We start from the raw sequence: 13,676 nt of genomic DNA, 5'->3' as shown, positions 1-13,676 counted from the left end.
TTGCGGCAAACGCTGATTTATTTGTCGTTTTGTATAGTGTGTGAGTGTGCGTGTGTGTACGTGTGTATTTGTGTATTGCGGTTTTCGTGTCACTTTAATTAGTGGAAATGCTCAAATGCGGTTTCAACTCGCGACTTTGAAGCAAAATTTTACCACAGCTTTTGGCGGTTTTTGGTTGGTATTCCCATTAGATAACTGAGAATCTAATTATATGTAGATCTTTTGCTATATTCAGAGAATTTATATATTATTCACCTGCTTACAGTACATCAAAATATAAAGATTCAGTAGTAGCTTAACAGCCAATCGAATGCATTTCTACTACTAATTTAAGTCCACTACTAATTTATGTCTGCTACTAATCTACTACTAATTACAATTGTAAAGTATTGACTCACCTATGATTTCTTTTCTAAGATAAACAAAGGACACAAACTCTCGCTCTTTGAATGAAGAAAGTAAAACAGATTACAAATTTCATTCACAAGTCAATCGAATGCCAACGGATGTATCTAAAAAGCTAAATAAAATTTAAAAAATCGTGTAATTCAAGAAAATCAAGAGAAGAATGTGTGATTATAGTGAAATTCGCAATGAAAAGCGATTTTTTTAAAACGTGAATTCAAATTGGAGCACATTGTCTTTATTGTATAAGTAACCAAAGAAAAAAAAAATATTCTTAATTTTTATGTATTAAAATCTAATTAATAATAAACAATAAAAATTCAAATTTGGTAAATATTTTTAATTTATTGTAGATAATTATTATTGATAATACTAATCATACAACTTAGCTAAAACATATTGTACAAACTTTTTCAACACGTGGACTTGGGATCATTGGTTCCTTAGTCAGTTTCCTATTTGCTCGGATCCCTTAATTTTAGGTTCAAGCAACGGTAATAGGAGAACAGTGTGCTTCGAGTGCCGTCGTCGAGAGAGAGAGCTCTTCAACGCATTCCCCTTAAATCAATGAGCAAATGAATTCAATATGAGTGCAGCAATAGTTCGAATACGTTTCGCAACACTGGGCATAAAATTTGCATTTAATATCAATTTGTCGACGCCCAGCAGGGCATATCACTTAAAGCTGAAAGCCTGACGAAGCATTTCGAATGACTTTTTCGCACCTTACACTTACTTAAACCTCATTAAATGTAAATTTTGTGCAAGGACCGAGTCGAGCACAGCTATGCAGAGAGTGAGTGAAAGAGAGAGAGGGGAAGGGCGAGGAAGGGCTTGGTGTTAAGGGCATCAACAGTTTACGCTCGACTGCATTTTTCGAGTGGTTTATCCGGCGATGCCTCCACTGAACCAAACCCCGCCCTGAACTGGAGGATGCTTCTTTGAGATACTGGGCGATAAACAAACAAGGCGCTTCATTTATTCGCTGCACAGTTTATCAATGGATATCCAGTAAAACGCCCCATGAAATTGCCGCCCACTCCATACCCAAGTGCATCTATTATTCAAATACTAATCAATACTTTTCGCAAGTATCGCATCGTCGCTTCAGTCTCAACGACCCTCTAAATGGGCGCAACAACAATGTGTCACTCCATTTGACCGCGTTGACAGCTCTAATTGCCTGCGGTTGTGTCGTCATTTAGCATAAATATTTAACAATTCAGTCAGTGAAAGTTGGCATCATGTTCTTGCCAGACATGCTCCAAATATGTCCGAGATGAATCGAGTATGCATATATCAACTGCACAATTTGTATTAAATTAAGGCCAGGCTGTTAATTATGTCTATAAACACAGCTGCAATTTGATATATGTACTATATTTTGCTAATTATGCTAATATCGTCAGCCAAATATACATATATGTATATATATTGGTATTCATTACATTACATTAGCTGATCTTGATGCGATATATTCTTCGGGCCCCTGAGTTATATTTCTCTACCTTTGAGAAAGCTAAGAGAAATCAGCATTGAATATGTATATTTGCAGCTATCTACAAGGCTTTTCACTGTACTTTTATTTTAAATAACACAATTTGGTTTGAAACAAACCATGATCTTTCCTTCTCTCTCTCTCTCTCTCTCTCTGGCTCTCTCACTCACTGACTCTCATTGAGTTACTGACTCTCATTCAATTAATATATTAATATAATCCTTATTAATAATAAAATATTTCTCCATTTTATCAAAAGTCATTCTCTGATTTAAAGCGTTGCGAAAACTCAAAAATCATTCGCCTAATGTTTTACTGCTATAAAAAATGCAAAAACTGTAAATCATGTTTGCAAATATATACTATAAATAATAATGGCTTCCGTATGCAAGGTGTGGGTAAATTCAACGGTATATTCTCAGCTCTTTAAAGTCTCTTTGCTTGTGTCTGAGTCTATTTATTTTTGCATGCTACTGGCTGCTTGTCTGCCTGGCTGTCCGTCTGTCTCTCTGTCTGTCTGTCTGGCCCAGCAAATGCGGCAGACGACACTCGAGTTGCTTATCTCTGGCCTGCCAGCGAGCAGAGGCAGTGCGACAGTTGGGCAATGAGAGAGAAAGAGAGAGAGAGAGAGAGAGGGAGGGAGGCGACAACAGCACAGGAAGACACATTCTCATCTATGTCTACGTGTACTTCCTGCCGCTTCGTGTCCTAATTAGTTGCGGATTTTTCAATGAATGCGCAGCAGCCAAGCAATGCGACAAGTTGAATTCCAAATAAATTTAATTACCCAGCCGAGTTGCAGTTAAATAAATGCTACCATTTGTATGTGCATAAATATTTACTGAAGTGCATATAAACACATATACATATACATATACATATGTATATATTTACATATATTTCTGCAATCAACGCCAGCCGTAATCATCATCGACCTCCTCAGATTCCGTGTATTCTACGGGCGCATTTCCATTGCCAGTCTCGTAGTCATCGCCGTAGTAGTCATCGCCCTCGTCATCCGCTTCCAGAGATGTCGCCTGCCTGGGTCTCACGGGTCCCAAGTTGCGTTGCTTCTGATTCTTGTGGAGTTGATATAAAGACGGCTGCACTGGATCAGTGGGAGTCCAAGGTCGCGCCTCCAGTGCGCTTAGCGAGAGAACTAAGGCGTTTAAATCAAAAAATATTCAATATTCATTTTACAAATACCTTTTCTGTGACAAGGTTTTTTAAATTTAATAATCAACTGAGATGTAAATTCAGCAGGAGCGGGATCATGATTAACAGTCAGATATGATAAACAAATTTCATAAAATTAATTAGCTTTTAAGAATGTTCTTTAAAAATATTCTTTTCTGTATTATTTCATAACATTATAGTATAATATATAATCTTTAAAATTTATTAAAATTTATTTTCACTCTTTCCAAAGTTTATCTGAATAATCTAGCGTCATTATATCTGGAGCATTGTTGAACTCAGTTGGAGATGAGTTTATCAGCCTGCAAATATCTAAACTGATTTTAACAATCGACACTTTACAGAAAATCAATAATAATCAATAAATATCTCTAATTCTTCCCTCTAAATCTAATAAAAATACATTTATTTGAGTATAAAATAAAACTATGATATCCTGAACTCAAATGGGTTCAGGGATAATAAAACCCGTTGAAAATGTTATTTCGGCATGCACAATAATATTTTTTTTTTACAATAAAATAAAACAATTTTCCACAACTAGTAAATCTTGAGGGAGATTTTAATAACTTTCCTGCCCAGCTTTGTTTCCCTAGCTCCAATGTTTTTGAAGACATAGTTTTTTAAATTTTCAATCCATTATTCACTATTCCAGCTTGACTTTTAAGTCTATATCGTTTCTGTTAAACCAGATATTGTAATTCCCTACCTTAACATTATGGGGAAATCTTTACACTTTATCAAGCGAATCTGCAATAACGGCATGATGGTTAGTGTTTAAATGGACAGACGAACGGACGGCCGGATATAAGACACAACAATCTTAAACAATTTACAGAATGCAAAAGTAGTTTATAAACGATATTTGTTGATTGCCTTTAGCTCCAATTGACTTTTAAGGAACTGTCATCTGATCAGACTATATATCCTATAGATCCTCTTTTCCAATATATATATTATGTTGTGAACTTAAGTCACTCTTAACATACCAAAACAAAGTAGCACTACGACTGTCAACTGCATTTTCAAAATATCAACTGAGGCTGTTTCCGAAATGCATTTTGAGTTTTTATAGCCAACAAACTGAGGGACAAACTTATGATGGGCAACAAGTGAATGTTAATTTAATAGGCAATCGATGAAAAGTAAAAGTCTAAAGGCTTTTTTCTTAATGGATGGGCTTGAGTTAGAGATTTATGTGTTTCTTGTTGATTTTTTTAACACAGAACTTTAAATAGTTAATTAACTTTATGGCTTTTATGTTTTATGCAGATTAATGTTTAGTTAAGATTTCAGTTGCTGTAAATTCTCTCTCTGTCTCCCTCTCTCTCTCTCTCTTTCTCTTTGGTCTTAGTTTTCACTTTTGTGTGGAATCATAATATTTTTTGTTTGCTGCTGCCAGCTTAATCTCTGAAATGCATAAAAATGAAAAACCCCAAAAAGAAAATGTCCAAAAAATTGTTGTGCACATTATCTTGCGAGTTTTCATGCAGCCAGCACATTTTCTGTTGCTTTTGCATAAAATTACAGTTTTCTGTCCTTGCTGACAAGGAGCAAGACACATGATGGCCAAATAGTAGCTGAGATTACATGGACATGGGTGTTGCTTGTGGCTACTTGAAAGTAGATTATACCTAACACGCACAATGTCACGTCAATAAAGAAGGTCCAGGGAGCTAGCTAGCTAGCATGTCACCATGGCTTGGGGCCATTCGCTTCGGTCGGCGTTAATCTTGCTCCAAACATCACATAAAGTTAAGCCACAGCAGAGAAATTTAAAGTCAACGAAATGAAGCATGAACAGAAATTTATTTTAAAAAGATTTTGCCACCCTCAACCAAAACATTTTGCGACTTGGCCCAAGAATTTGCTGTGGCTGTGGCTGTTGCTGTCGCTGTCGCTGTCGCCTCTTGGTGCTCAAGTATTCCTCCGCAGAGCTTCAAGTTTCGCCCAGCTCAGCTCAAGTTAGCTCAGCTCAGCTTTTCCAATTCCCACTTGAATTTTGTCAATTGTTTTAGTTTTGTGTTTGAATTCAACGCTTGCCAATTCACTTGGCGACATTTTTCATTTATGGAGTTAAAAATTCATAGATTTTAATAGCATTCTGTAGTAAGTTAGGTGCATATGCAAATGCATATATATATATATATATATATATGTATATATAGAAAGCAAAAGGTCTTTGTCACTGCTTGCAAAGCCCTTTTAATTGCTTTCCCTTCAAGCATTTTCCATACAATCCCAGTTAATCCCTTGACATGCCTCTAACACCGTCGGCAAACAAATTAATCTTCTGATCAACTATCTAAACAAATTGGTCGCCTTCCACCTTCTCCCTTCTCTCTCTCCCCTATTTACTGTTTCATTCCATTCATCAGTCAAAACTTGGGCGAATTTTCAAATCGCTCTCGGGCATTTGCCAGCCACAAAACACAAACTTCGAGCTGGTGAGCCCGGCAACCCCATTTAGATCAAGTTACGACGCCTCAAAGTAGGCAACTTCATTCAAACAAAACGCAAGCGAAATCCTTGCAGTTAGGCAGCAATAAATTTTTGTCCATGTCTAAAGTTTAACTGGAGGACAAAAAAAAAAAAAAAAAAAGAAAATACCAGAGAGAATACCAAAAAAGAAAAAAAAAGGAGAAAAAGGAAGAAAGGAAACCATTTTGTGTCTATCAGGACGTCTAATCTGCAGTCCGTGCAGGAAAGGCAAGCTCTGAAACTGAATAACTGAACCCATCCGAGCAACTTACCACGTGCAATAAATTCCAAGGCGCAATCTCTACACTATTTGTGGTGTGCCTCAAGACTTTGCCATTCCAGCTGGGTCAAAGGTGGGCAAGTGGTGGCCCTGGCAAACGGGTATGAGCACGCCATTCTATAGAGGGGAGAGAAAGTTACACTCGCTGCTAAACATGCGCCGCGTACGTGATCTGATAGGGAATTAAAGCCGGCACAAACATGTGTAAGGTTGCCCAAATCGCGTCGCATTCGTTTGAGCCCCAAACCACAAAAACACACACACACAGTCACACACAGCCATACAGAGTAGAGCTGTGTTGTATTGCTCAGAATAAGTTCCATTGTCATTAAAATGAACTACCCGGCACATGTTAAGCGTAAAGTGAGCGAAAGCGCTCAATTAGCCATGAATAATGTTTTCCAATCAGAACGACCATTCGTTGATTGAGTTCAAGTTGTTCAGATGAGCGAACTACTGCGATCATGAACTTAACTGAGCATGGTTATCGAACAAGTGAGTAATTGAGCAGTGAGCGATGTTCGTATAAATCGCTCATGAATTGCCAAACACGACTCGGAACTGCACAATTGAACTTATTATTATCAAATTGAACTAGAATTCCCAGCTCTAAATTTCGCAAAGTCACACACACACATATACACACCCACACACGCATGCATGCCTTTCTGCACATCCGCCCCGTTGGCAGTTTCCGTTGCGGTTTTAGCAGCACTGTCTGCACACACACAGTTTGACAGCCCAGTTCTTGGTTCTTGCGCTAATTTACTTTAAATTGGTTTTTACGGCACTCTCTGCTTATATCCGTGATAAATGACACGCCCCATCCGAAAAAAAAAAAACAAAAAAATTGCCCTTGCTATCGCTAATGGCATCTGTAGCTTATTGTAGTATTATGCCCACCCTCTCCCCCTAAAAGTAGCTTAATAAATTGGTAAATAAAAATTAATGCAGCATAAATTACAAATAGCCAATTCACAAAAGTTGACGACGTTGCGCGCGCTCTTCACGAATTTTCCTTTTCGCAACCATAATTAATGAGCAAAGTTTTTAACCTTTTGTGTGCAAGTTTCGCAAACGAAGTCCGAGTATTGTCCACACAATATCCGGCTGGGCCCCTATTGGCTGCTTATCGCCATCTCGATTGGAGGGGGGCGTGGCATGTCAACTAATGAGAGGCGAAAAGTTGTTGTTTTTTTGTTGTTATTGTTGTACTATTTCCTCCTTTGTGCTGTTCGTTAGGGGGCATAATTAATGAAAGCAGCAGCGCCTAGTCAAAGTGTTTGGCCGATTAATCAGCAAAGCTATGGCAGCTATAAGTCTCAGCCAACATGGGATTATTGTTTGTTTGCAGTCCCCTGTCTCTCTCACTCATTCTCTCTCTATCGCTCTCTCTCGCTCTCTGCGCGGTCGGACTATCAAATCCCATTGACTTGCTGCGGCTCACGTTCAAATGGTTACGAATTGGTAATTTTGTTTATACATACGCAATTTGCTGGCATTCAAATGACCCAAATGAATTGACCAAACGTGATTTATATTTATGCGTGATTTATTCTAATAAAGTTGACAGAAATTTGTATTTTCGTATGGGGCAATTATGCAGGAGCAAAAGAATAACAGTGATAACAATGAACGAAAATTATTTGGTGACCTGACTTATAGTGAGTTATTATTGGAAATAGAATCAGTCATAGACCCATATGCTAAAATAGAATAATTGGGGTCAAAAGCTTAAACCATACAAAATTACCTTTGAATTTTCTTAGCAAAACGTAAAATGTTTTAAAATACCAAAAAATAATTCCTTTAATATGAACTTATGTAAATATATTTAGCTCTATAAATTATAATGATTTTTCGTAATTTTATTTCGAAAGTTGAACGGGCATTATTTAGTTTAAATATTCATTTATATTTAGTTACATTTCTGGCTCCAAATAGAGTCTTTCTAGTCCCCTTCAATTTAACCCTCCTATTTTTCAGTCTCTGATTCTCTCTCTATCTCTATCTCTCCCTCTATCTCTATCTCTCTCTACCTCTGTCCCTCTCTTTTTCTGACTCACTCCATCTTTCTCTCTCTGGTTCTTTCTATTTTACTTATTTTCCCTTTCAATTCCTCTTCTTCTACCTCTTTCTATCTTCCTGTCTTCATATATCCCTCTATTCATCTCTTTCTCTCTATTTTCTTGCGTCTCACTACCATTGTCTCTCTTCCACTTTCCCCTCTCTCTACCAATTTTAATATTTGTTCTCTAATTATTTTCTATTAAAGCTATCAAAAAAATGTTTATGTATATTCTGTTCATTTCTCACTCAAACCCAAACAAAAGAATATTCAGTTCTCTTTAATTAGCAATACATAACCTCTCTATGCGATACTCATAAAAAAAAAAACTACTTCTACTAAAATAATTATCAATTAAAAGTTCATCAACTGAAATCTGATCCAATCAAGTTAAATAATAATGTATTCCATCATTTTCATCAGAATTGATTGCACAATCAATTTTGCACAATTTGCAATCATTTTTTTGTTTTTGAAAATGTTGTCAAGCGACAGGCAACGTTTGTGGGAGCTAAATAAATTTGTTGCACGTGACGCGCCTTAAATGGCCACAGCCATGGATTTCCAAAAAGTGGCAGCAAATGCTTTTTGACCTGGTCAAAATGCACTGAAAATTTATATTCATGTGTGTGGGTGTGTGTGAGAGTGTGTGTGTTGTTGATACGCTTGTGGCACAAATTGCGTGCCACAAATGGACGCACATAAATCATGCGTGCAGCAACTTTTTACGCACAATTGGCTAAATTCTAAAGCTGCGATACCAACGCAACACAGGTAAGCACTCTCGCACAGGTATTAAAAGTTGTGTTATGGGGACTTGGCCATAGTCGGAAACATTTCAAATGCTTTAAATCAGTGCGAAAAGAGAGCAAAAATAGCAAGGGAAAAACTCTATTGGCTAAAATATTTTACGATTTCATTAGACTCTGAAATAAATACATATTTTACAAAAAGTCGTAAATTTAATTAGAATTTAAGATAAAGAATTATTTTACTAATTGCTAGCACGTAAATCTCTTGCTTTTCTTTCCAAAATTTATTTTAATTCATAATTTGCTGTAGCAAATCTTCAGCTAAGCGAATATTTTTAATGAATTTGCAACTTGAAAAGTTCTTTTTGATTATAACACCCGCTCGACGAAGAACACGTAAGAACTTTTACAGTCTTGCCTGTCTGACTGAGGTATACTCGTTCAATGTGTGGGAATAGGCTACACTTTGGGCTTATGGGTGGGGATTAATGAAAAATTGGTAAACGTAATTCTTAAATTATGGAAGATAAAGTTTTCTCTGTTGAAAATTCTGATAGTCGTTAAATATAGATCTAGACCGCCAACCGAGATTTTCGACTGAATTTTAAGCCACTATGCTATGCTATGCAATTGTATTGTAATATTCAAATAATTTAACAGCGTTTATAATTTTCATTTAAACTAATAATTTTGAAAAAATATAACAAAAATATATCTAATTAAATAAATTAATTATTAATGAAAAACGAATCAGAATATATATCTATTAAAATTAAAAAAGTTATAAATAAAATAAAAATAATTTATTTTGATTAAGCAATAAATTTGATAGAAGTTAGATTTGCATTAAAAATTTCGGCGTTTTCCAACAATAGACCAAAACAATATAATATATAAGGAAACCCAGATATTGTATACCCGATGATTTAACCGTTAAAAAAAAAAAAAAAAAATGTTTTTATTATTATTATTGAAAGTGGAGAACCTGAACATAAATTTGATATTTTTACAACACATTTTATTTAATTAATTGAATGCCAAATAAATAAATAGTAATTGCTGAATAGCCGTGCCCCTAGAAAATCATTAGTCTTTAATTAAAACTCATTATAAAATTGTAATCCCTGCAGACAGTCAAAGGAGTTGCATGAACATATGCTCAACATGTTTAACACAAATATACCCTCAACCACTGACCGAGCGAGCATGGAAAAGATGCGCACATTTGTTTTAATGTGTGAGATACTTGAAAGTTCATCAAAATGCTTTTAATACGGACTTTGGGGTGGTCTTTGCCGTATGGGGGGAGGTAGCGCGCGGAGCTTGTGAGCCGCCCTTTGGCCCCATTCGGCAGGCGACGGCGAGGCAGACACTAATTAGTCAAGGATTTTTGTTAGCATGAAATGCTCAACCCTCAATAAAAAATGCTGTGCACGTGCCATGTGCTATTTAAAATATTCAAAACACAATATTTTCAGTTTTTATACCCTGAACCCATTGAAAATGGGAAATCAGGGTATAATGGTTTTGTGAAAAAGTATGTAACGGGCAGAAGGAGGCGTGGCAGACCCCACAAAGTATATATATTCTTGATCAGCGCGATGAGCTGAGTCGATATAGCCCTGTCCGTCTGTCCGTCTGTCCGTCCGTCCGTCCGTCCGTCCGTCCGTCCGTCCGTCCGTCCGTCCGTATGAGTGCGTCGATCTCAGAAGTTATAAGAGCTAGAAAGCTGAAATTTGGCATGCATACTCGTGTGTACCATACGCAGTACGAGTTTGCTTTATTTTTTCGATAATTCATCCGATAACTTTTTTATCGAGAATAATCGAAAAATCGGCATTGTTTTTTCAGCCTAATTTGAACATTTTTAGACCTGGATTCTTCAAATTTGCGTTGTATATAAAGGTAATCGATACAAAGATTTTGTAATTTACAGATTTTGGATACCACGCCCCCTTTCCCCCCAATTTTTAAAAAACGCATTTCAAGTACTAGAGACTTGTGCTTTGGAATGTACACACATATTCACCATATGAATACGCTCTGAAAGTTTTATTAAGATCCTATGTCTACAAAAGAAATTATTCAACAAATAAATTCTCATAATATTGCCCACACTGCAGCGCAGCCCAAGCGCAGTCGCTGCTTACTGCGCAGTTAGCAGAGCGCAGGCTTATGCGTGCGTGTGAATGCATGTGTATGTACATATATATGTGTGCATAAAAGAAGTGCAGAATGATTAGAATATCAGCTTAGAGGGTTCAGGGTATCTCCTAGTCGAGCAGTCTCGACTGGAGCCTTCTTACTTGTTTTTATTTTTATTTATTTTTATTTTTTTTTTTTTGCGGCGCATTTTAATGTTGTTTGAAATTATGCGCACGTAGACAAAAAGAAAATAAACAAAAAAAAAACGGGAATAAAAATTTAACAAAATCCTGTTTATCGACTTTTTAATGGGCTTGTAAACTTGAGCGAAATATTATTGAGCGTATTTTTTGTACATGTTTAAAGCCAATTAGTCAATTTTAATATTTATAATATATCTATTTGTATTTATGTATTATATGTTTACATATATATTATATAGATTAAATTATATATGCACATTGCATTTGTCATGCGTTCATATTCATTTGCACATTTAATTACACTTGAGACTAGCACAAAATCAAACCACATGCAAATTGCAATATTCAATCAGCCAGCCAGCTAGCCAGGTGGTCCCCAACGAGACAGAGTCAGTCTGTAGATTACCTGTGTGTGTGTGTGTGTGTGTGTGTGTGTCTGTCAGTGTGTGTGCATTGGCCAAAAACAGTGCTACAATTGCCAGTGCAATTAGTACAAGGAATTCTGATTAATGAACACTAAAATATGCATGAGCTGTCCGAAAAAGACTTTAAACAGTACAAAGCATATAACTGATTATGGCTCTTTAGATTACATGCCAAATGTGGTTAAAAATGGTCGTAAATATGCTTAAAACAGAAATTATAATGCTGTTGTTGCTGTTGCATAACAACAACAAAAAATGCACATTCAATTAATTAGCATCTATTCACAGGACACAGGACACGACACGAACCAAACGTGCATGACAAACTTCCGCTCTTCGGTTCGGTTAAATCAACGCAGTTGTGTGGCCAATGGGCGTGGCTTAGCATAGCTTCTGCTTTTGGGGGCAGGGATTGGGCAGCGTTTGGTTTGCTGCATTTGTGGCCTGTGTGCAGTTTTGTTTTTCGGACCATTTCACGGGCGCATACATATAAACCCATACATATATATAAACACACACATATACAGTCACTCACACATATGGGGTGAAGCCGGACAGCAGTGGAAAACAAATTTTTGTACGTAACGAAAATACGTGCAAAGTTTACAGAAAACAATTTAGCTGTGGCTGTGCCGCTTCCGTTGCAGCTTCTGCTGAGGTTGTTTAATTATTTGCCATTCTGGATGAGAGCAAAAGTTTTGCTTAGATTTGGATTTGAGTAAATTCTGCCACCTAATGTGATTTGTTAAATTTGTTTTGTAAGCAAGAGTGAGATAGAGAGAGAGTGAGAAAATTTAATTCTTTATTAAATAGTAAAAGTGGAGTTAATTTTGTGAACTGCACTTTACACTTATTTTAACTATTATTGCTTTAAGTTTGATCTTCAAATTACGCGCTCAGTTTTGTAGAGCGTTGCCACTTCCTAGGAAATGTAATGTGTGTACAGGGCTGACAGCTGTTTGGTTTCACGTGAAGTTGGCTGCACTGTCTAAAACAGCTGTAAACAATATATTTCATGAATTTAAACAAAACGTGTTTACAGCAACATTAAACGTTAAATATCAACTAAAATTAAAACAATGGTAGACTTGACTGAAATAGAAGGTTATAGAGGTAAGTGTAAATTCAATAAAGTTAAATATATATGTACATATATATTTATAAATACCCCAACACAGTTGTGCCGCTGCGTATGACGCCGGATGCGAAGCATTGTCACAGCATTTACATGCGCGAACATTTCATACGTCTAATGGATCCTAATAAACCCAAGGGTCGCACATTATTTCTGCTCAACGTTCCGCCCTACGTAACAGAAGCCAGCCTGCAAACATTTTTCAAGAGCAAAGGCAAGGTGGAGAGTGTTTTGTTCGCCGAGAAACCGGGGCGGGACGAGACAGAGCACTGGTATGAGGGATTGGATGTGCCCTTCTCAAATGTAGAGGCTCCCTTTAAGTTCAAGGTGGCCTACGTTGTCTTCGAAAAGAGCACCACCATTGGCCGAGCTCTGGTCATCGAGAGCATCGATTTGTTCAACAGCAGCGGTGAATGTTTGATCAAAACGGGCATGGAGCTCTGGCATGACAACTATGTCAATAAGTACATATTAGATGCGGAGAAGACGCAACGCCAAATCGATGCATATATGGCAAAATATGATAAGAGGGAGCGTGCCGCACTGGCAGCAGCGAAAACCAGCGAAGCCGATCCCGATGGCTGGGTTACAGTAGGCAAAGATGGACGCAATGCAGGCTTTGAGCAAAAGGAATCGGTTGTTGGACGCATCGAACGTAAAATGGAAAAGGATAAGAAAACCAAGGAACTGAAGAACTTTTATACATTTCAAATACGTGAAAGCAAAATGCAAAATATTGTTGAACTGCGTAAGAAATATGAAGAGGATAAGCAAAAAATTGAGTTGCTGAAGAAATCGAGACGGTTCAGGCCGTTTTAGCATTAAGAGTCGAATAAAACAAAAATATATGTATAATAATATATTTGGTTTTTAAGTTACGGCTTAGAAGTTATGGTGGAGAGGAAAGCTAAGTGGGTGAAGTGAAGGTAATGTGAGTCAAATATTAACTGTCACTTTCACAAGATGACTATAGGTCCTCAATCATAAAGATAGTTTTTTCTTTTTTGTAATACTATGATAGTATCAAGAAAGATTTGTATACCAAATACCGCGCCTCAATATTAATGGACCTCAAGTGCATCTAGTT

At 36.8% G+C, this 13,676-nt stretch overlaps 1 protein-coding gene across 1 annotated transcript; it reads left to right on the top strand.

Moving 5' to 3' along the window:
• The first annotated feature begins 12,437 nt into the window (after nt 1–12,437).
• On the top strand, nt 12,438–13,447 carry LOC6576737 (ribosomal RNA-processing protein 7 homolog A). The gene is made up of 2 exons (XM_002002689.4): nt 12,438–12,567; nt 12,633–13,447. Exons 1-2 carry the CDS (start codon nt 12,534–12,536, stop codon nt 13,406–13,408), a joined length of 810 nt encoding a protein of 269 aa, XP_002002725.1. The 5' UTR covers nt 12,438–12,533; the 3' UTR covers nt 13,409–13,447.
• Nucleotides 13,448–13,676: the final 229 nt, after the last annotated feature.

The sequence above is a fragment of the Drosophila mojavensis genome, unplaced genomic scaffold, assembly GCF_018153725.1.
Source record: "Drosophila mojavensis isolate 15081-1352.22 unplaced genomic scaffold, ASM1815372v1 contig_36, whole genome shotgun sequence".
Classification (NCBI taxonomy): domain Eukaryota; kingdom Metazoa; phylum Arthropoda; class Insecta; order Diptera; family Drosophilidae; genus Drosophila; species Drosophila mojavensis.
Note: the sequence above shows the minus strand (reverse complement) of the source record. Positions and strands in the feature narration are given on the sequence as shown.